This window comes from Podarcis filfolensis, assembly GCF_964270895.1.
Source record: "Podarcis filfolensis genome assembly, chromosome: 15".
Classification (NCBI taxonomy): domain Eukaryota; kingdom Metazoa; phylum Chordata; class Lepidosauria; order Squamata; family Lacertidae; genus Podarcis; species Podarcis filfolensis.
In genome coordinates, this window is record NC_139618.1 from 29,186,847 (window position 1) to 29,209,334 (window position 22,488).

A 22,488-nucleotide genomic window follows, 5' to 3' on the forward strand; every position below is an offset into this window, starting at 1 on the left:
AAAGGAAGCCACTTTTCAGAACGTTTACATATTTTCCACCATCCCTGCGCCCTGGAACAAGGTTTGATCTGGGGCACATTAAACTAAAAAGTCCCGAATGCTGCAACTTTCACTGCCATTTCTCTCTGAAGAAATTCAGGGAAAGGGTAACTCCTCTGAGTAAGAGGAAACATGATAGATGTGTTGAAATTATGGATGGCATGGAGAAAGTGGTCAGAGATTCCCTCCCCCTCCATCTCATAACATTAGAACTTCAGGACAGAAAAAATAAAGGACTTCTTCATGCAGGGCATAGTTAAATTATGGGATCCTCTCCCACAGCAGGCAGTGATGGCTCCAATCTAGGTGTCTTTAAAAGGTAAAAGGTAAAGGTAAAGGGACCCCTGACCATTAGGTCCAGTCATGGCCGACTGGGGTTGTGACGCTCATCTCGCTTTATTGGCCGAGGGAGCCGGCGTACAGCTTCCAGGTCATGTGGCCAGCATGACTAAGCCGCTTCTGGCGAACGAGAGCAGTGCATGGAAACGCCGTTTACCTTCCCGCCGGAGCGGTACCTATTTATCTACTAGCACTTTGATGTGCTTTTGAACTGCTAGGTTGGCAGGAGCAGGGACCGAGCAACGTGAGCTCACCCTGTCGCGGGGATTCGAACCGCCGATCTTCTGATTGGCAAGTCCTAGGCTCTGTGGTTTAACCCACAGCACCACCTGCATCCCTGGCTTTAAAAGAGGAGTAGACAAATTCATGGAGGATAAGGCTACCAATGGCTACTAGCCAGGACGGGTAGTTTGTATATCCTCTGCCAGAGGCATCATGCCTCTGAATACCAGTTGCTGGAAAACACAGGAGAGGAAAGCGCTGCTGCACTCAAGTCCTGCTTGTGGGCTTCCCATAATGGGCATCTGGTTGGCCACTGTGAGAACAGGACGCTGGACTGGATGGGCCGCTGCCTTGATCCCACGGCTGGGCTCTTATGTTCTCCCAGTTCCTCTGACCACAAACAGGGTGGAGAACTTTGCAAAGCCGTTTACACAGAGCACCAGCATTCGCCTTTTGCTTCTGCCACAACCTAAGGAGGTGCTCCTGGTCTGATCATCAGGTAGATGCCAAAAGGGAGAATGGCAATCTCTCCTTCTCCCCCTCTGTCGCTGGAGCTAAGCACCCCCTGCTCAGCTATGGAAGAATTGAAGTTAGCAGAAAGAGAGAGCTCCTGAGCATGTGGAGAGGGCTTCCCCTGACGAATCGCAACCAGCCCTACACATTGAAGAGTGTTACGTGCAGTCAAGCTGCAGCCCCAGTTCCTCTCTGGAAACTACTGCCTGCCCCAGGGAAGTCAGGGTGGAGGCAGCCTCAGCTGTAGCAGCAGCCAGACTGGGAGAGGCTTCCTGGTTTGGCCTGTGGGAGGGAGAGGGGAGGGGAGGAGGAGAAGCAGAGAGCCCTCTTGGCTCCACCTTGTTTAGTCCCGAGCCAGAAGGGCACCTGAGAGGAGTGGCTGTACTCTGCTGCAGCAGTCCGCTTCCTCTCCACCGTCCCAGCGGCTGGCACTGCCTGTGGAGTGTGGACATGGCACCTCGTTCCCAGGGGCTGCCTGGCCTCAGCTGGGTGGGCTTCCTGCTGCTAGGTAAGGACTACAGCCCTGCTCTTCTCTCCCTTTGCTTGTCACTCCCTGCCCTGGGCTCTGCTCTTAGGGGCAAGAGCTCCAAAGCAAGCTGGCAGGCAGGCCGGCAAGCCAGCCACTTTCTGGGCTGTGCGGACAGTGGGAAGCTCACAGGCACTCTTGGACAAACAGGTTTGAGGTGTCTTCCAGGCACAGAGAAAGACTCCCCTCCACTGTCATTTCCTTGGCCTCCTATGGGAATGACCAGGTGGGGGTGCCCAGCAGAGGGCCCAGGGCCAGGAGGGGATGGCCAGTAGTGGTCTCATTCTGTTCAGGCCAGCTGCGCTGCTATTGCCTGCCTGTACCTGCGCAATGTGGCCTCAACTCTGCTTTTCTCCAGCTGTCAAACTCCAGCTGATTGTGGACGGTTTATCCTGGTGTGATTGAAACGGGGCTGCGGTGAAAATATTGTCCTGAGCTCCTGTTTATTCTGCGTGTATTTTTCCCTCTCCTGCCAACCTTCCCCTCCCTCTGGAGGGCTCTGCCAAAAAGAAGGAATGTTTGTGCTCTGCTCCGCTGAGAGATAAAGGGAGGCCAATGCGGGAATGCGGGATCAGTTTCCTCTCCCGCAAGGGCTTGGCTTCTCTGGAGACCCTCCTTCCCTCCCTTGAGAAAACAGACCATCACACCTTTCCCTAATGCAGCACTTTTAAGAGGAGACACTTGGCAGGTTTTGTTTTTTCACTGTTTTGCTTTCCGCGCCATTCCCCTTTTCCATGCCGGAAACCGAGGCCAGAAGGCAGCCGCGTTTTGTGCAAGACCAGCCTGGCAATGCCTGTGTCCTAGCATGCCCAAGCCCAGCGCTCTACCTGTTGCATCACACGGCCACAGAGTTCATTCGCTGTGGACACAGAATAAACTCACGTGTTTTGTAAGACGGATGTAGGAATCAAACATCTCTATCATAAGGAGTTACTTTACCATGAATCACTTAGAGGAGAAGCAGAGCCACGGTCCTGGCAGAAGTTTCTTCCTTCTTCTGCAGAGGCAGTTCTTGGCTTTTCCTCCAACCTGACGAGGGTGGTGATGGTAGCCTAGGGATTTATGGATCAGGTGGTCCAGCTGCTGCCCAAGAGCAGAGAGACCACTTTGGGGACCTTGCCACCTTCCACCCATGAGTACTGGCTTTGCCCAACTTCTAAAAGAGAGCTGCTTTATTTATTTTACTGTTTTATTTTGTGCATCGATATCCTGCCTTTGTTGCATCATGGTCAATGGGAAGGGAGCGGTGATTCCCAGGTGTCCTTTCACCTGTGCCCTAAGCAGATACAGAGTGCCTTAGCATCCAAACAGAGGCTGCAGCCTTTGGCATCTGGGTAAGGGCAGAGACCCTTTCCCTGAAGATTGAAATTAAGGAGCTTCTCAGGGTGAGCAGGAGAAAGAGATGGGCAGCTAGCAGCCCAGGGACTAACAAGCCAGCTTTTGGGGATTTTAGGCATGGGAATCCTTTACTCTAGAGCAGCCAGTCTCCAAAGCCACTGTTCAGTTTTATTTACTTAATTTATGAATTGCTTTCCTTAAAACATCCCCATGTGACTTAACAATAAAAATAACAACCATGAAATCATAGATACAATCTCAACCTAGTACACATAAAAACGGGGATGAAAATCTCCATTTAAAAGGCTTTTTGGAAAAGGAACTTATTCCCTAGGCACCAAAAAGTCAGTAAATATGCTGCCTGTCTGTTATGTACAGGAGGGGTTTCCAAAGAGTAGGTGCTCCACTGGAAGAAGACACTCATTTTATTTTGGGGTAGCCTTTTCTGCCTGACGGCTGTAGGTAGGAGAGACCAAAGTTTCCCCCCATGCTTACAATGTGTAGCAGGAGCCCAGCTTCTTCAGGAGCTGAAGCCAGGCAGGGCACTGAGTCCAGCCATCTTTCAGGGCAGTTGAGAAGCCCTCCCCTTCCAGGCTGCCTGAAGCACCCCAGGCTGCCTGAAAATCATCCAAGGAGGGTTTAGCCAGGGCATCACCAACCCTCTCTCTTGGCTCTGGGGGGATTATTGGTGCTAAGCTGGAATGCTGACGCTCAAACTAAGATACTTTCAAGAATGTATAACTTGCTGTTAAAATGGAATACACAGGATGAAACGGTTAAATCTGCAATGATTAAATGGGCACAAGATGTTGGACATGACATAATGTTTGCTGACTGGGAACAGTTGTGGACCACAGGTATGAAATTCACGGCATGTAATGCCTTAAGAGAGAATATTATGAAAATGATTTATAGGTGGTACATGACCCCGGTCAAGCTTGCGAAAATTTATCATTTGCCTGATAATAAATGTTGGAAATGTAAAGAAAATGAAGGCACATTCTTTCACCTTTGGTGGACGTGCCCAAGGATTAAGGCTTTCTGGGAGACGATATATAATGAACTGAAAAAGGTATTTAAATATACCTTCTCGAAGAAACCAGAGGCCTTTCTTCTGGGCATAGTGGACCAATCGGTGTTAAAGAAGGATAGAACTTTCTTTATGTATGCCACAACAGCAGCAAGAATACTTATTGCAAAATATTGGAAGACACAAGATCTACCCACTTTGGAAGAATGGCAGATGAAGGTGATGGACTATATGGAATTGGCGGAAATGACCGGCAGGATCCGAGATCAGGGGGAAGAGTCAGTGGAAGAAGATTAGAAGAAATTTAAAGATTATTTACAGAGATATTGTAAAATTAATGAACTTTAGAATAATGTTGGATTAAAATTAAGAGGTTTCTAGCTGTAATGGGTTAAAAGAATATGAAAAAAAATGGGTTTATAAAAGTAAAATTTCAAGATCACAATAATTTAAGAATAAAGATTTGGGTAGAATAAAGAGGGAAACAAATTGCTGAGCTAATAAATTGAACTGGAATACAAAAAAGAGAGGTATGAGGAGGTCCAAGAAACAAGTAAATGAAAAATAATGTGATGGAAAGACTTTTTTTTTCTTTTTCTGTTTGTTTTTATTTTCTGTAATGTAAAAATCTTAATAAAAATCTTATATAAAAAAAAAAGGAATGCTGACACTCGTGTGTGTGTGCACGTGCCTCCCCCCTGTAGGGGCTCATTTTCTATGCTTCTTTCCCCTCCAGTGCTCTGGCCTGTGTCAGCTGTGGACATTTACACCCCTAAGTCCCTGGAAGTCCTGAACGGGACAGAAGTGCGCTTGAAATGCACCTTCCGCAGCTATTCCGCAGTCGGGTCAAAGTTGACAGTGTCCTGGCACTTCCAGCCTGAGGAACCTGGCAGATCTGAGTTTGTAAGTTCATCTCTGCAGCCTTTTTGTGGAAGGTGACCTGGGCTCTTCCCCAGGGTTGTGGCCCCAGTTTGGTGCTTGGCCTCTAGAGGATCCTGAGCAGCTGGTATACCTCCTTGTGAAGTTGGGAGTTTTGCAGTCCGGTCACTGCAATCCTCTCACCACCTGCCCATACCCATGTCCAATATGTTCTGAATAAGCACCCTGTACCCCCGTGGAGCAAAGGGGATTGGGTGTCACCTTGTATCATGGCTATGAGGCTCCAGAGACCAATCATGCCCAATAAAGCGGGACTTGTGAGTGGCTCTTGCTGATCAAATGTTTACAGATCCTGAAACGGCTTGTACAGTGGTACCTTGGGTTAAGTACTTTATTCATTCTGGAGGTCCGTTCTTAACCTGAAACTGTTCTTAACCTGAAGCACCACTTTAGCTAATGGGGGCCTCCTGCTGCTGCCGCGCCGCTGGAGCACGATTTCTGTTCTCATCCTGAAGCAAAGTTCTTAACCTGTGGTACTATTTCTGGGTTAGCAGAGTCTGTAACCTGAAGCGTATGTAACCTGAGGTACCACTGTATTATAATGTCTCTGCTCTGAATAGCTGCAGCTGACATCCATGCAACAAAAACCAGTCCCTGATGGGAAGATGGTTCAGATCCCTCTTTGGAGATTGGCTTAATCAAGGGCAGTTCACCACTGTTGGCAGGGCTGGCCCAAGGCATTTTGCTGCCTAGAGCAGAGAGGTAAAAAGGTGTTCACCCTCCCTAGCTAGGACCTGCACTTTCAAAAGTCTTGTTGTCCCACTCAGACACAAATCCTCTCCCACTCTTGGTGCTGCCTGAAGGAAGTTGCTTCACTCTGCTGCACGGCCGGGCCAGGCCTGACTAGTCAATCTCACCCATTCCCAGGGAGTATATTCATTTAGAGAACCTCCTCCTCCTCCAGGCCTTTTTCAGTTTCAAAATCTCCTGCAGAAGTGGGAGGTGCTATCCACAGAGGACCGAGGTCACTGAAAAGTGGCTGTCATTTAATACCAGCAGTGGCAGGCATGATAGCTGGGCTTCTCCTTGCAACTTCCTAGGTTTTCTACTACAGTGAGGAGCCTTTTCCGCCCACATCAGGCCGCTTCAAAGGCAGAGTCACATGGGATGGCAACATCCACAAGAACGATGGCTCCATTATCCTTTGGGACACCAAGCCCAGTGACAACGGGACCTTCCAGTGCCACGTGAGGAACCCACCTGATGTGGACGGTCCGACTGGCGAGATCCAGCTACGAGTGGTGACGAAAGGTTTGTGACTTCGGGGGGAGGGTGCAGGTGGGTTTGCTGGGGGGGGAGAGGGTCTGCTCAGTCACCAGTGCTGCTGGGGTACAGGCAGTGGCGTAGCGTGGGTTGTCAGCACCCGGGGCAAGGCAAGTAATTTGCGCCCCCTAACCCGTGGATTTGCGCCCCCTAACCCTAACCCCCAGATGTTGCGCCCGGTGCGGCCGGCCCCCCCTGCACCCCCCACGCTACGCCACTGGGTACAGGGGCCACTATATCCCTCTTGCACCCCCAACATGCATTTCATCCCTGCACAGTGACTTTCTCAGAGATCCACATCCTAGCGTTCATCATTGGCGCTGTCTGTTTTCTGATGATTGTCATCGTCGTCGTGGTTGTCATCTGCCGCTACCGGAAGAGAAGGCATGGAGATACGGAGTCAGAGGTGGAGGAGACAGAACTGTAAGTGTGTGTGTGTGTGTGTGTGTGTGTGTGTGTGTGTGTGGAAGCTGGCTAGAGGCAATTTGCCTGGCCTTGTGGGAACCACAACTGGTCTCTTGGCTGTCACAGAAAATGGACACCAACTGTTCACTGATACAGGTAAATCACTCTCTTCAAAAAAAGATGAAGACGACGACCACACAGCCTTGAGAGACAGAGCAAGGGATAGTTTGGGGCCGGGATCAGTAAGTAATGGCCTCAACAAGGAACCAGGAGTGCCAGAATTCACTTGCCTGGATCCCATGAAGCTTTAATGGGTTACAGGCGAGTGTCAGTGGGCCAGGTTGTTGACAGGCTCTGGTGAACCAGGGAAGTTAAAATGAAAAAGGCTGAGTCTCTACACATGTGGCAGAATGATGTGGGCCTGAGGTGGGAGACCATGGAAGCATCCAGCTGATATTTATCACTTCTAAACAGACTGCATTTTAAAACTCCTCCTAAAGTTCTTAGGATCCAAACTCCTGAAGGGGGATTGGTCTGCCTGTGTCTTGAGGTCTTCAGCCAAAACCTTCACTCAGGTGTCTCCTGTATTTGGTACTCAACAATGAAAGAAAAGGCTTTTTCAGTGGTGGCTTCCCAGCGGGGGAACATCCTCCCAAGAGAGGCTCGCCTGGTGCCAACACTGAAATCTTTTCAGCCCCAGGCAAAAGTGTTTGCTGTAAATTAGTTTTATGAACTGTGTTTATTGCTTTGTGGTTGAAATGATTATTGATTGCATACCACCCGAAGTCCCAAAAGGATGATAAGCTGTATAAATATGTTTTATTTATCTATTATAAAACATATTTATACAGCTTATCATCCCTGCCAATGGAAGTTTAGCCCACTTGGGGAGAAAAGTTCTACTCCACTCCACTCCCAGCTGTGCTAGTTTCCCATCGCAAGCAGTTTTCATTGTAGGGCCATTCAAAGTTGGGACCCACACCCTGCAGATACAGTTTTCAGTGTGGTGCAGGCCATTCTGCTATCTCGTTCTTTTGCTACGTATACAAGGTGAAGGAAATTCATTGCAAAACATTTTGATGGCTTTGTGTCGAAGTGGAGGAAAAGTCTGGCCAGAAACTGAACTGAGTTGCTCCACAACTGCCTGCCAGTGGGGCACATTTGCTGTGTTACTAGCACAGGCTTGTGACCTACACAGTGAGCACCGAGTGACAGTGACTTTGGCAGGACCCAGGACAGCTGAGCTTCACTAGCTTCTAGGTTGGGGTTGGACCTCCTGCTGCTCCTCACTGCCTCCCAAATCCAGGAGGGACTCCCGCCTTTCATTTTACACAACAGCCTCTTTTTCCCTCCCTGACCCCAAGGCCAGAGAACTTGGCTGGCTTCCTAACTACTGCCTTTGTTGCATTTGATAACAGGCCAGAGAAGGAGAATTTGAAAGAGACGGAGAAGCACCTGCTGGAAGAGGGAGCCTAATGTGCCCGGTAGGTACCTCTGGCCTTGCCCTTTTCTCCAGAAGGCATTTCTGTCACCAGGTGGGGGGTAGAGTCCGAGGTGGTTCAACAGAAGCCCAGTGGAAGGCGTCTCCATCTAGCCGTTCCAAATGTTTGGGGAAAGGGCCACAGCTCAATAGCAGAACACCTGTTTTGCAAGCAGAAGGTCCCAGTTCAATCCCTAGCACTACTTCCTGGTGGGACTCGAAAAAGACCCCTTGTCTGAACCCCTGGAGAGCTGCAACTAGCCAGTGCAAGCCGTATTGACCTAGATGGGCCCAATGCTCTGATAATAATAATAATAATAATAATTTATTATTTATACCCCGCCCATCTGGCTGGGCCTCCCCAGCCACTCTGGGCGGCTTCCATAAAAACCAAAAATACAATAAAATATCACACGTTAAAAACTTCCCTGAACAGGGCTGCCTTAAGATGTCTTCTGAATGTCACGTAGTTGTTTATCGCTTTGACATCTGCTGGAAGGGCGTTCCACAGGGCGGGTGCCACTACCGAGAAGGCCCTCTGCCTGGTTCCCTGTAGCTTTGCTTCTCGCAATGAGGGAACCGCCAGAAGGCCCTCGGCGCTGGACCTCAGCGTCCGGGCAGAATGATGGGGGTGGAGACGCTCCTTCAGGTATACTGGACCGAGGCCGTTTAGGGCTTTAAAGGTCAGCACCAACACTTTGAATTGTGCTCGGAAACGTACTGGGAGCCAATGTAGGTCTTTCAAGACCGGTGTTATATGGTCTCGGCGGCCGCCCCCAGTCACCAGTCTAGCTGCCGCATTCTGGATTAGTTGTAGTTTCCGAGTCACCTTCAAAGGTAGCCCCACGTAGAGTGCATTGCAGTAGTCCAAGCGGGAGATAACCAGAGCATGCACCACTCTGGCGAGACAGTCTGCAGGCAGATAGGGTCTCAGCCTACGTACCAGATGGAGCTGGTAAACAGCTGCCCTGGACACAGATTTGACCTGTGCCTCCATGGACAGCTGTGAGTCCAAAATGACTCCCAGGCTGCGCACCTGGTCCTTCAGGGGCACAGTTACCCCATTCAGGACCAGGGAATCCTCCACACCTGCCCGCCTCCTGTCCCCCAAAAACAGTACTTCTGTCTTGTCAGGATTCAACCTCAATCTGTTAGCCGCCATCCATCCTCCAACCGCTTCCAGACACTCACACAGGACCTTCACCGCCCTCACTGGTTCTGATTTAAAAGAGAGGTAGAGCTGGGTATCATCCGCATACTGATGAACACCCAGCCCAAACCTCCTGATGATCTCTCCCAGCGGCTGCATGTAAATGTTGAAAAGCATGGGGGAGAGGACAGAACCCTGAGGCACCCCACAAGTGAGAGCCCAGGGGTCTGAACACTCATCCCCCACCACCACTTTCTGAACACGGCCCAGGAGGAAGGAGCGGAACCACTGTATGACAGTGCCTCCAGCTCCCAGCCCCTGAAGACGGTCCAGAAGGATGTTATGGTCGATGGTATCAAACGCCGCTGAGAGATCCAGCAGAACTAGGAAACAGCTCTCACCTTTGTCCCTAGCCCGCCGGAGATCATCAACCAGTGCGACCAAGGCAGTTTCAGTCCCATGATGAGGCCTGAATCCCGACTGGAAGGGATCCAAATGGTCCGCTTCTTCCAGGCGTGCCTGGAGTTGTTCGGCAACCGCTCGCTCAATCACCTTGCCCAAGAATGGAAGATTTGAGACTGGGCGATAGTTGGCCATCGTGGCCGCATCTAAAGATGGTTTTTTAAGAAGCGGTTTAATAACCGCCTCTTTCAGCGGGTCTGGGAAGGCTCCCTCACGGAGGGAAGCATTCACCACCCCACGAAGCCCATCGCCCAGTCCTTCCCGGCTAGCTTTTATAAGCCAGGATGGGCAAGGATCCAAGAGACAGGTGGTTGGTTTCACTCGTCCAAGCAGCCTGTCCACATCCTCGGAGGTAACAGATTGGAATTGATCCCACTCAACTTGACTAGACAGAACTCTAGCACTCTCCCGCCCCGGCCCTGCTCCCACGGTGGAGTCTACTTCTTCCCGAATCTGAGCGATTTTATCTGCAAAAAACTTTGCAAAACTCTCTATAAGGCAGCTTCCTGTGTTCCCCTATCCCTGCAAGAAAGAGCACTTATAGGAGCTTTTAAATAAGATCTAGCGCTTGAGTTTGGCTTTTTCCTTTTTCCTCCACTCCTCTTTTCCTTTAGTGTTGTGCCATTTTTATTCTAAACCTGAGTGAGGGTAGGGACTATTTTATTACTGATTATTGAAAACAATTCAGGTAGCATTTTTTGGGGGGCTGAATGGCAAGATCTAAATACAGTGGTACCTCGGGTTAAGTACTTAATTTGTTCTGGAGGTCCGTTCTTAACCTGAAACTGTTCTTAACCTGAAGCACCACTTTAGCTAATGGGGCCTCCTGCTGCTGCCGCACCGCCACCGCACGATTTCTGTTCTCATCCTGAAGCAAAGTTCTTAACCTGAGGTACTATTTCTGGGTTAGCGGAGTCTGTAACCTGAAGCATCAGTAACCTGAAGCGTATGTAACCCGAGGTACCACTGTACTTTAAATGAATAAAATAAAATAAAATTGGAGGGAGCTGAGAACGTTGTCACACACCTTGTGGAAAGAGGAATTGAAACCTTTTTTTGCAACTTGTTGGCACACCCCTGCAGTGTTGCCCTTGCTGGCCTAGGTTTAACCCATCACCCTTTCAGTATTGCCCTCAGGCTCAGGGGCGAAGCCTAAGAGTAACCTGTCTACCTGTCTGTTCTCCTCACAGGTCTACTGCCCACAACCATAGGAGCTGGAGGCTGGTTCTTCAGAGTTCTGGATCAGAGGTGGCGGATGCCACAAGACAGCTGTCCCTGATTCCCTTGCCTTAGAGAAGTGCATCATCACTGTTATCTTCAAAAGCCCTCTGAGGCTGCAGCTCTTGGTGGAAAGACTTTAAGGCTTGGCCTATAGAAGAGTTTGGCAGTTCCTAGTGATGCTATAGTGTGTGTGTGGGGGGTCATAGGTGGGTCCCCTGCCCTGGCCTGGTGCATATCTGTGGGGAATTATTCCAAGCAAACTACTGAAAGGGGGGGGCCCTCCATGTACAACTGTCAGAGAAGGCAAAGACTCTAACACACAGCCTTTTTCTCAACTAGGACTACGCCACTCTTGCACAAATACAGTCCAGCTTTCTAAGTTTCTGGGGAGCTCAGCCTGGCTAGACTCCTGAGGCTTAAAGGATAATAATAATAAATTATTATTTGTACCCATTGAAGCCCTCCCTACCCCTACACAGCTAAATTTGCTGTTAAACGGAGAACAGAAACATAGAGTTGAAAAGGACCATCAGTGCAACCCCTTGCAATGCAGGAATCTTTTTGCCCAAGGTGGGGCTCAAACCCACAACCATGAGATTCTCCTGCTCTGCCAGCTGAGGTGTTGCTCAGAGTCACAGCCCACAGTGCTCCAATCATCCTATAACCAGCAGTTCAGTATCCACAGTAGCTCCAATATCTGTAGGGTTGGTGAACATTTTGATCCCAGGAAGAAAGAAGCTGATGATGGGTGGGGCGTCTGGGTTTCTGTTTCTTCACGGTGAGCCATCACCATTCCTTTCCTTGCGCTCACTGCTCCCCATGCGCAAGCCAGGATTCTCTTCCTCCTACTCCTCCTCCTCCTCCTCCTCCTCCTCCTCCTCCTCCTCCTCCTCCTTCTCCTCCTCCTGGATTTCTTCAGCCGCTGTGGTATCTGGAGATGCAAGCGGACTTGTCCGAATGCTGCGACAAACCCCTCCTCCCGCAGAACTTGCACCCAGGGCCATTTGCAATTCAGCAGCTTTCAGGCTTTTCAGGACGCCTCCGTCAACCTCTCTCTGCGCTGTATATTTATTGCTCAGAAACTGCCTTTCAGCGCTCCAAACCAGGCCAGTTCAGCCTCTGCTTGCCCCCCTATTTGGGGAGGGGGCGAGGTCACATCTGTAGAGCCCCTTCCTCCTCTGCTAGAGGACATGCTCCTTCCCCCGCCAGCCTGCCTTGCAGGGGAGCAGGGGGTCGTCCTGGGCCCCCGAGTCAACTGCCAAGCGGGCCCGGCCCGCTTCTGGATATGGAAAGTGGTCGGGGGAGGGGGCACCTTGGGGGCGCGGGTTTGTCCTTTGCCAGCCCGGCCCTGAAGTTTAGTTGTCCGTAGGAGTCTGGTTACGCAATCGTATGTAAATAAGTTGTATTTCACAATAAAAACCGTAGACCTTTGGAAGTCAAGCGAACTTTCAGCCTGCCTTGTAAATTTTTTTCCCGGGCTTCTCGTGGGGAAATCGGCCTGCCGCGGCGAGGTCTCAGCAGAGGCAACGCGGCCCGGCAGCGCCCTAGAGAGAGAGGTGGCCTGGCGTCGGCGGCAATATCACTGCTCCGTATCCTGCTTGTGGAACCGGTGACGCCGCAGAGCGCTTGGATGACTCAGTCGCGACTGGCGTCTTTTCGGCGCCTCTGAGCATGTGCAGAGTGCCGGCTGCTGGGCAGGGAGTGTCTCTGGGCGGCCATTTTGAGCCTCTCCCCTCCCTTTCCGGCCTCACCTGGGCGGACAGGTGTCGTCCGAGGAAGTGGCGAGGAAAATGGGGCTCTCGCGAAAGAAGCCTGGCGGTGGGATCCTCCTGCTTCTGTGGGGTGAGTGAGGGGCGGAGGCGGGAGCGGGGCCCTTCCCTTCCCTAGCGCTGTCCTGGATCTCGGGCTTGGCTCTGGTCCTGAGGCCGACCCGACCGAGAACAGCCGCCCGGGCCTGGTGCCAAACAGCGAGGAGCGCAGCCAGGTCTCCTCCGGAGCAAGTCGACTCGGGGTCCAGCTGGCTGCCTGCCTGTCGGCGGTTCGGGGTCAAGAGAGACATTGGGGTGCGGCGAGGGCTCCCTTCGTGGATTCCAACCGGGAGCGAATCGGGGCCAGAAGCCTCGTGCCCCTTTGCCTGCTGCCCGGGGAAGAGGTGCACGGCCAGCCCGGCTAAGGGAATTTTCTACCCGGGAGACGCGACTCCGCCAAGTGGCGGAGCGAGGCGACGGGGCTCGGCCCTCCCGGCTCCTGTAGGGATGGTGGACCGCGAGACTGAGCTACCTTGCGGGGTTGTTGTCAAGAGAGCAGCTGGCCCAGGGCCTCGAAGTGTGCTGAACAGGGGGGAAAGCCAAACAAATGCCCAGAAGTTGTTGTCGTAGGCTGAAAGAATCACTGATGGGTTGTATTGAGTGCTTTTCTTACTCCGAGTAGACCCATTGAAACGAGTGACCCATTGAATAAAATTAGATTTGCAGCATTGGATACAGTAAAAAATAAAAAATATGTCCCAACAAGAAAGAAAATGGGAATTTCCCTCTGAGGTGGAGTCTATAAAGCACTGAGACTGGCACTTCTAATGGAACCCACACCAATCCTCCCCACCCCAGACTAAATGTTTTGGTCCCTGCCTCTGGGGCTGGTGTTAGACTGTGCTGCCATAGGCAAAGGATAACCTCTGCTTCCAGAGCACAGCAACCTATCTTGTGGGGGGTGGAGACCATGGGGGGCACAGCACCATCCTTCCAAGACATTGCTACTGCTCCCCCTTGTCATCCACCCAAGGCAGTTTCTTCCTTTTGTCTAATGATGGGGCCCCTTCTCACCCCCTCTTCTCGCCACCTGCTGGTAGTTGCTATGTCTGGAGGCTGCAGAGCACCAGAAGGTGCTGTTTTTAGGAGTCCTTTGTGGCTGGTTCTGTGGAGTTCCTGATCTCTGCCTGGCCTGGGTGGTTCCTTTGCTGAGCTAAGCACTTCCTGCAAAGTGGGTCTGGTGGAAGAGGAGCAGCAGGAACTCTTCCTGTGAACACCTCTGCTCAGGTGACTAACCCATCTCTTGCTGTTATATTTTGCAGCAGCCTTTGCCAGAGTCCACTCCCTGGAGATCCAGGCTGACTCAGACGTCCAGGCCTTTGTGGGTGAGGCCGTGATCTTGAAGTGCTGGTTCAAGTCCTCCTTCCCAGTCACAGAGAAGCTCACCATCGACTGGACATACCGACCTCTTGCAGGGGGCAGTTTGGAGCCGGTGAGTGGTGCTTTCACTGTCTGCCTGCTGGCTCTTGGTAGAGTGGCACACCTGCTTGCCACTTCTGCTGTGGTGGGTGCCACTAGTGCATAAGGTGTATATGGTGGCAGGTGTGCAGCAGAGCCTTTGTCTTGCTGCTCTGGGGGTGCCAATCAAATGGCTTTCAGTATCCCTGAGATCATCATCCTTCCTGCAGAAGCATGAGCCTACCTTGCTGGAATGTTGCTGCAGTGAGATTGGCTCATGAAAGGCCTTGACCCATTGGCTCTTGGCTGTCATGGGACGTGATGCTCACCATATCTATATTTTTCAAAAAATAATAATTTTTATTTGATTTTACAAGTGCGGAATTATAACAATACAAAATACATATCGATATTTAGAGACTTCTCCAAATCTCTGGACTTCCCACCTTCCCCTCCATGGGTCCAATTGTCAGCCTTTTCGAATGCATGTTGTTCCATAATCCAGGGAACCAGGCAGTTACAGGGAACCAGGCAGAGGGCCTTCTCGGTAGTGGCACCCGTCCTGTGGAATGCCCTCCCACCAGATGTCAAAGAGAAGAACAACTACCAGACTTATAGAAGACATATGAAGGCAGCTCTCTTTAGGGAAGCTTTTAATGTTTAACAGACTACGGTATTTTAATATTTGGCTGGAAGGCGCCCAGAGTGGAAGGGGTATAAATAAATTTATTAATTATTATTATTATTATTATTATTATTATTATTATTATTATTATAAATTTTCTATATCACTCCATTTTGTCCATAGTATCTGCTACATTACAAGTGTTATTGCAATCCTGCTAATGTTTTGATCTGCTTACAGTGGTCTCCCAGACAAATTATATTTTCCCCCCATTTTTTATTAAAGTTTTGGTCTTCTTGGTTCCTGAGCTTTCCGGTCAGTTTTGCCATTTCGGCATAGCCCAACAGCTTAGCTTGCCATTCTTCTCTGGTAGGGACTTTGTCTTTTTTCCACCTCTGGGCTAGTAGCATCCATGCGGCTGTCGGTGTTCACCATCTCTAAACTCCTCTAGATCTTCCACTACCAGTCAGATGCCTATCCAGCTAAGACAGGCACCTTCCGTGACCGGGTATCCTGGGTTGGAAACGTGGCCAAGCAGGATGCTTCCATTAGGATCAACAACCCAACGATGGATGACAATGGGACGTTCACCTGCGCTGTGAAAAACCCCCCGGACGTGCAGCATAACATCCCCCAGACTATGCTGACTGTCACTCAGAGAGGTAAAGCAATGTTTCTAGTCCCTGTGGCCATGGTGGTTCTGCCTCTCCGCCTCTCCCAAGCCTTTCCTGTCAAGAGCATTAAAACCTTGTTGCTGTTTCTTGAAAATCCCAGCCTCTTAGTACCATCTCCTCCCTGCCATCCTCCATCAGTTGCATTTTCTAGCATGCACTGTTTCAGGAGAATGGTAAGACAGGCCCTCATTCTACCCTGGGGGCTGCTGGGTTGAGTGTCAGATCTGCTCACTTCCTGCCTTAGTCCCCAGAGGCTGGCGAGTACAAAGTGCAAAGAGAAGGGGTGGGGCTCACTCACTGTATCTGTGTGAGCCTGCAAGTAGGACCTGTTTTTTGCCATGGTGAGAGGCAAGTTCCTTGGGGTGTCTCTTCCCTTTCCCCCTTTTGGAGATTGCAAAGCCTGCTAGGCCTACAGAACCAAAAGTTTATTTTGAGTCGTTCTTATTTTAATGTAGAACCATGGCTAAGGACATAGACTGCCGCCTCAGTTTTATTTGGACTGGTGTCAAGTGCCCATTGCTGAAGAAGAATGGCCTGATGTGACCGAGAAACAAATAACTCAAGGCAAAAGCAACATACCTAAAACAAAGAACTTTAATGACGTATAGAAGTTCAGAGTCTGTGTTTCTCTGATTGCTTTCTCAGTTCTACGATTGGTACTTGCAATTAGTTCATGCTAATTACAGTGGACCCTCGGGTTACGTTACCTTCAGATAACATAACTTTTGGGTTGTGAACGTGGCAAACCTGGAAGTTTCGCTGCGCACGCATGCGCAGAAGTGCTCCGTGCGCCTTGTGTGTGCGCAGAAGCTGTGCCTCTGCTTACAAAATTTTCGGGATGCGCATGGACCCCTGGAATGAATTAAATTCATATCCAGAGGGTCCACTGTATAAAACATTCATAAGTTTATTCAGTTTATATTGTATTCCTGCTTTAATTTTTTATCGTAAGCAATTTGCTTTATTTTCTATAAGTTACTTTCTTTTACTTAAATTCCATAATACTATTAAGCTTTAATAAGCTAATGGATTTGTTCCAGTCACAAAACTGAGTCTGCTGCGGAAATCCCTAGTTAAGCTTTCATGTTTCACCATGTTTCTGCTGAAAAATTCAAACCCTGATGGGAAGACTCAGTTAGCATTTGTGCATTGGCCAGGGATTAGCATGGTATGTGCTTACCTCCCGTCTTCTGTTCTGGGGACTGGCTGTGATGCCTCCTTAATTCAGCATTTTGCCTTCTTTTCTCACATGGGTTGGAAACTCAGTTGTGGTTTGATCTTGGGTGTTCCCCTTGGAACCTCTGTTCCCCAGAGGCCCAGCCTGCCCTTCTGGTGTGCCTGTGGCCTGATTCCTGCCTCTTTCTCCAGGGGCCTCCTTCCAGCTGACGTCAGCAGGGCTTCTCTCCATCCTGGTCTTCCTACCCTCAGCCATTGTGGTGGCCTTGCTCCTGGTTCGAATGGGCAAGAAGCTTGGGGTGCTGAAGAGCAAGAAGAAGTGCAGCTACAAGAAGTCCTCCATTGAAGTCTCTGAAGAGTGAGCACTTTGTGTTCTGTGCTTAACCAGGGAGAAGCAGAGAGAAGTAGCGTTTGAGGAGGGGAGGGCTGCCCTGAGAGTTCTTGTTGGGCTCCCAGGGCTTGTACTCAAGGTCACTTAATGGAGATTAATGACACCACCCCATACAACCCTCACCATGCCCATGTTCTCAGACCAAGGGGAATATAATGAGCAGAATATGTGGTTATTGTGGAGCAGCTGATTCAGACTGTGAACCCTCCATAGGGCATCAGCAGGTGTTTTGATGGTTGACACTCCACTCCACCTGGTGCCTCAAAGGCATGTTCCGCCTACTGCCAGCTTCTGCATAAATCTTGGGAGCTTGGTGGTCTGCGGCTGTTGGTCCACCTGAGGAGCAGGTGGTGGTGGACGAGCCTTCATTGGAGGTTGGGTGGCCTCCTGCCAGGGATTCTTTAGCTGTGATTCCTGCATTGCAGGGGGTTGGACTAGATGGCTTTGGGGGGTCCCTTCCAACTCCACAATTCTGTGAACAGCAACCCCATGGAAGCTTTGCGGCAGATGCAGGCGGCAGGGTAGGGCAAGTCTGGTCAAGCCTCTCCGGTGAGGAGCTGCTTGTCAGGATAACTGGGTTTCTTTTGGAGGGGATGGGCAGAGGTAGAGCAAGCTGACTGGCACAGGTGTGCAACTGGCTGCCCTGGGGGTTTTGAGGGGGGCGGGTGCCAGGCAGGCAAAGGAGACACATGCTGGACTCACCTCTGTGCTCTTCCTGTAGACCTGAGCGACCTAAGTGCAAGGAGAGGCTGGCTGCCTGGTGTCTGCGATGTCTGGTAAGCAAAAGTGCCATTCTTACACACAGCCAGTTTGACGCTGGCAAGATAGCAGGGAGGGCAAAGCGTCTTGGGCCTGCCATCAAATTCCCATTCATGCCTGACCCAATCCAGAGGCCAAGATTGAAGTCTCCTACCTTTGCCGCTGTAGGTGTCAGAAGGGTGGAGCCGTTTGTGAACAGGGCTGGCCTGGGGGAGTGGGTTGGGGGGCATAGGAACAAACCCACCTGCAGATACCACCCATTGTTTCCATTTGCCCTTCAGTCATGAGAGGCAGGGTGGAGGCATGCTAGTCATCTGGCCCTGGAGAACCTCCCTCTTTCCCTCCTGCCATTGCTAGCAGGTACACCATTTCGGGCAGGGGCTGCAAGGGGAATAGGAGAGTTAAGTGAGCACCATTTCCTGTTGCAGCTGGCGTCCAGGATGGGGGTATTCTACAGCTTCATCTGAAGTACTCTCCCACCCTTTCATAGGGCTGGTCCTACCATTAGGCTTGAGTGAAGCAGCTGGCTGAGGCAAATGAAACCAAACTTGGTTCTTCAGCTGTTTTTGGACTACATTTCCTATCATCCCTGACCACTGGGATGATGGGAGTTGTAGTCTAAAAACTGCTGGAGACCCAGGTTTGGGAAACCCTGGTTTAGGGTCTTGTGAAAGGGCAACAAATGGCCAGCGATTTAATCCATTATTGTATTTTTAGTCTCATAGAGAGGCCCTTTCAGGTTTTTCTCATTCAGGTGCCAAAATGACTTGCTCTATGTACCTTGACCTGGGGGAGGAGACACTTACTGTTCCACCACAGGTAGCAAAATGTCTTTTTGGGCCAGCCCTGTTTGCCAATGAAGCAAAGACCAAACATTGGATGGGTGGGAGAGTTGACTGTCCCTTTTGTTTCTGAACATGAATGTTTGTGTGGTTGGCATGTGGAGGTTTTACTATGTGATAATGTTGTGAAATCCACAAGTGCACATGCAGGCTTCAGGCTCGTGGGCCTGGGCTGCTGAGGATTTTAGCGTCTCTGTGCTGGTGTCTAGCCAGAGTATGCAAGGAGGTTGTCAGCAAGAGTACGAAATAAGACTGAGTTGAAGGATCCCGTTGGTTACACAAGGAAGTGGCATTGCAAGTGTGTGCCCTGGTCTAAGAGTCTGGCACAGTTGTCCATGAATCTAGCTTTGTGTCTCAGTCCATTTCCCACAGTGGTCTCCTCCTCATATGGAGGTTTCTGAAGAAGACCAGGGTGTACACTCTGGCATGCTGGGCCTGTGTGTGTGTGTGTGAGAGAGAGAAGAGGGGGCGGAATCTAACTGAGCTTCCTTGCAGACCTGGGTTCAGTGAGTTGCTTAGCACAAAATCCTCCAACTCGTTTCTCCAGCAGTAAATTTCTGCCAGGTGAGGCATTTGGGGGGGGGGGTGTCTTGTTGGCTCTGTTGCTTGACCTTTTCTTCTTGCATTCTGTTCAGGATTCAGATGATGAGGATCCTTACTGACTTGAGGACAAAGGTATTTTTTCTGAATGTCATCTGAAGGCCAGCAGGATACATCCCAGTGATTCTTCAGTGAATGGAACTTTGGCGCTGGACTTCATGGTGTCAGGAGGGCTCTGATGGTGTGTGTGAGATCAGGTTCTACCTCATGTTGGGGAGCATCAAGATGTTACAGCTTCTCATTGGTTGGTGTGGCTCTTGCCCTGTTTCTCTGGATGGAGAATCCAGCCTGTGAGGATTACAGCTGTCTGTTTGGACTGTTGGGTTCTGGGTAAGATGACCTGTGCTGATTGACACTCTTGAGCTGCTGCTTCTCCACACACTGCGTTGAACTCAGCCACCCTTTAGCACTTGACTCATGAAGGTATTACTTGGTCCTCCTCCTCCTCCTTGCCATATTTTTGCACAAACCTCCCATCTATTTCCTACTCCCACAGCAGCAGCAGCAGCAACAACAACAACAGCAATAACAAAATGCTTGGAAATGGTGTGGGCACCTTGTGTCTGGTGGCCAGTTACCACTGACATGGAGAAGTGGAGAAAGGGCTGGGCTATATCTGAAGCAGGCAAATGTTAGTGCCTGCAGTGGCTTGCAGAGAGTTAGGCAGGTATTCCATGGCTCAAGGTACCAGAGAGGTTCACTGTGCTTTTCTTTCCAGGGAGAGAGAAGGGCCACTGTGTGATCTTCTCCTTTGGCTGCTGCCCTTGGCTGCTGGTTCAAAGCCAAGCTGGCCGTAGGCAGTGGAACCAGAGCAGGTAATGGTGGGGGGACTGGGCTTCCTTGTAATGAAGCTGGCCTTGTGCTGGGGAACCTGGGGCTGGTATTGTGTTCCTAGGTTCAGGCATCTTGGAGCTAAAATGTAAGAAAAGCCTTCATTTGGAGATCTATGCACACCTCAGGATGTCCCCCAAAGGCACAAGCATTTGGGAAGCCCTGGGACAAGACTCTAGAGCAGTGGTTCCCAATTAGCTAAGTACCGTGGACCCCCTACTTTTGAAAATGTTGTTATCTCTATGGCACGTGAATGGTGCCATGGACCCTCTGGATGGGTTACACTGCCTCACTGGGGACTGTGGGCCACCGGTTGGGAGCCCCTGCTCTAGAGGACTGTTCCGCATTTACTTACAGAAGAATTTCCTCTTTGTCAGCCTGACTTTCCTCTCCAGAATTGCTGCTTGTGTGTGTGCAGATGCCAATATGTGCATTGTCTCCTCCTCTTCCACAGACATTCATTCCTCAGTGGGGCCTTTCTGTGGATAGGGGCTGGGGGAGGAGGATTCCCATCTCTCCTGTAGCCAATAAACATCTTTTACCAACCTCGTCTAATGGTCTTTTTTGTTCTGGCCAGGAGTGGGCGGCAGGCAAGCTGTTGAAAGAAAAGGGCTTTGCCCAAAGTGGGCAGGGCCAAAGCTAGCCATGCATGCATGCATGCATGCATGCATGCATGCATCAATCAATCAATCAATCAATCAATCAATCACACAGTAATGTCTATGCTGATTGGCAGCTGCTAAATTTTCTCCCTGGTGCTACAAGGAATTGAACTTGAGAGCACACCTCTCACAGAGGCAGTAGACTTCTGATTACCATTTGCTGGGAATCAGAAGTGGGGAATGCGATTGCATTCGGGTCCTGCTTGCTGGCTTCCCATAAGAGGCATGTGGGTGTCCTCTGGGAGAACAAGATCCTGGATAACACAGGACCTCTTTGGCCCGATCCAGCAGGCTCTTCTTAGGACCTTCTGCAAGCAAACAGAGGTTCCACCACTGAGCTGCAGCCCATACATTAGGGTTACCAGACGTCCCTGTTTCCTGGGGACAGTCCTTGGATTTGCAAATAAGTCCCTGGACAAATTCCATCCCCGGAATGTCCCCGGATTTCATCTTATGTCCCCGGGAAACGCAGCAGTGGCAGTCTCAGCAGCCTGGAGCAGTTGGCTCTGGCTGGTTTCAGGAGCTGCTTGGAAGTCCCCATATGATGGTGGTGCAGGGGCGCTAAGATGCAGCTTCCAGGCTGCCTCTACCTTCCCTGACCCCAGCAACTAAGCTGTGAAGGGAGCCTATCAGAGCAGCATCCCAACTCCTACTTGCGTGCAAGCAGGAGCGGGACGGGGATCTCTCAGCTGTGAAGGGAGGCTTCAAGTTGCCTATCGGCTTGCGTGCAAGCAGGAGGGGGTAGGCATCACTCAGTTAGGCAACGGGAAGCCTCCCTTCCGAGATGAGGGATCCCCGCCCCCTCCTGCTTGCACGCAAGTAGGAATGGGATTGGGGCTGCTCTGATGGGAAGGGAGGCATCGTGCTGCCCGAACCTCGCCGCCGCCACCTCTCTCGGCCCTCCTCTGCCTTCCATGCCTGACCCACCCTGCACCACTTCCCCACCACCACCACTGAAGAACCAACAACTCAGACTGCCCAGGCTCATGGAGAAAGAAAATAGAAGCTTTGGAGGAAGGGGAAACGTGGCGGTTGAGGTCAAGGCGGCAGCCATCTGCCACCGCCATCGCTGAGGCATCAACGCCCCGAACGTGTAGTATTTATTTAAAGTGTCCCTGGATTCATTGAAAAAAACTGGTAACCTTACAATACATGCGCCCATAAAATGCACACATACGCATACAGGCTCTACCAATTCCAGTAACAGGGCATTGCTTTCAATTGGGGGAAGGGGGGTTGCAAGGCATGGGAGGGTTAACACTTTCCCCAACTACACCCCCTCCCTCCCCAAAATGCTCCCCGGTGCATCTGTTAGGCTTGAAAGAAGTCTCTTATAGGAACCAAGAGGTCAAAAACTTTTAAAAATAATGGGAAAAAAATATATTTTATTTAAGAGAGCACTGCAAGCAGATGGAAACATTAGCAGGATTTTAATCTCACTAATGTAATGTGACAAACATTATGGACAATATGGATTGCTATAAAATATAGACTATGGAATAATATGCAGTTGTAAATGTTGACAATAGGACCCATGAAGGGGATGGGGGGAAATCTTGAGTTTCAGAGTAATCTCTGTATGCATTTGGATTGTTATAAAATAAAAATGATTTCAAAAAGAAAAAAGGGCTACTTGTACATGCAGTTAGAGTTAAAATATGTGATTTATTTAAAAAAATTAATAAACCAGATATTATATGGAAAGAAAGAAAGAAAGAAAGAAAGAAAGAAAGAAAGAAAGAAAATGAAAAATAATGATGGGAGGTCAGGGCAGGTAGGCAACAACTCTCTGATT

At 50.2% G+C, this 22,488-nt stretch overlaps 2 protein-coding genes across 3 annotated transcripts; both read left to right on the plus strand.

Annotated features, from left to right (window-relative positions):
- Positions 1–1,448: 1,448 nt before the first annotated feature.
- MPZL2 (myelin protein zero like 2) lies at positions 1,449–12,372 on the plus strand. The gene is made up of 6 exons (XM_083589136.1): positions 1,449–1,621; positions 4,744–4,910; positions 5,987–6,197; positions 6,488–6,632; positions 8,033–8,098; positions 10,897–12,372. The coding sequence occupies exons 1-5, from the start codon at positions 1,564–1,566 to the stop codon at positions 8,088–8,090; spliced, it is 639 nt and encodes a 212-aa protein (XP_083445262.1). The 5' UTR covers positions 1,449–1,563; the 3' UTR covers positions 8,091–8,098; positions 10,897–12,372.
- LOC310750647 (myelin protein zero-like protein 3) lies at positions 12,364–20,576 on the plus strand. 2 transcript variants are annotated; one of them, XM_083589120.1, is made up of 6 exons: positions 12,364–12,769; positions 13,998–14,167; positions 15,210–15,420; positions 16,801–16,966; positions 17,721–17,775; positions 19,236–20,576. In XM_083589120.1, exons 1-6 carry the CDS (start codon positions 12,718–12,720, stop codon positions 19,260–19,262), a joined length of 681 nt encoding a protein of 226 aa, XP_083445246.1. In that variant the 5' UTR covers positions 12,364–12,717; the 3' UTR covers positions 19,263–20,576. The 2 variants fall into 2 exon arrangements, with proteins under 2 accessions (XP_083445246.1, XP_083445247.1); XM_083589121.1 differs by having other exon boundaries at positions 12,429–12,769; positions 14,001–14,167.
- Positions 20,577–22,488: the final 1,912 nt, after the last annotated feature.

Excerpts from the sequence above, each read along its gene's own strand:
- MPZL2 (XM_083589136.1), top strand. The coding sequence starts at position 1,564 with ATGGCACCTCGTTCCCAGGGGCTGCCTGGCCTCAGCTGGGTGGGCTTC. Across the intron at positions 6,198-6,487 it reads GCTACGAGTGGTGACGAAAG|TGACTTTCTCAGAGATCCAC; the intron begins GTTTGTGACTTC and ends ATCCCTGCACAG. Across the intron at positions 6,633-8,032 it reads GAGGTGGAGGAGACAGAACT|GCCAGAGAAGGAGAATTTGA; the intron begins GTAAGTGTGTGT and ends ATTTGATAACAG.
- LOC310750647 (XM_083589120.1), top strand. The coding sequence starts at position 12,718 with ATGGGGCTCTCGCGAAAGAAGCCTGGCGGTGGGATCCTCCTGCTTCTG. Across the intron at positions 14,168-15,209 it reads CAGGGGGCAGTTTGGAGCCG|ATCTTCCACTACCAGTCAGA; the intron begins GTGAGTGGTGCT and ends AAACTCCTCTAG. Across the intron at positions 15,421-16,800 it reads GCTGACTGTCACTCAGAGAG|GGGCCTCCTTCCAGCTGACG; the intron begins GTAAAGCAATGT and ends CTCTTTCTCCAG.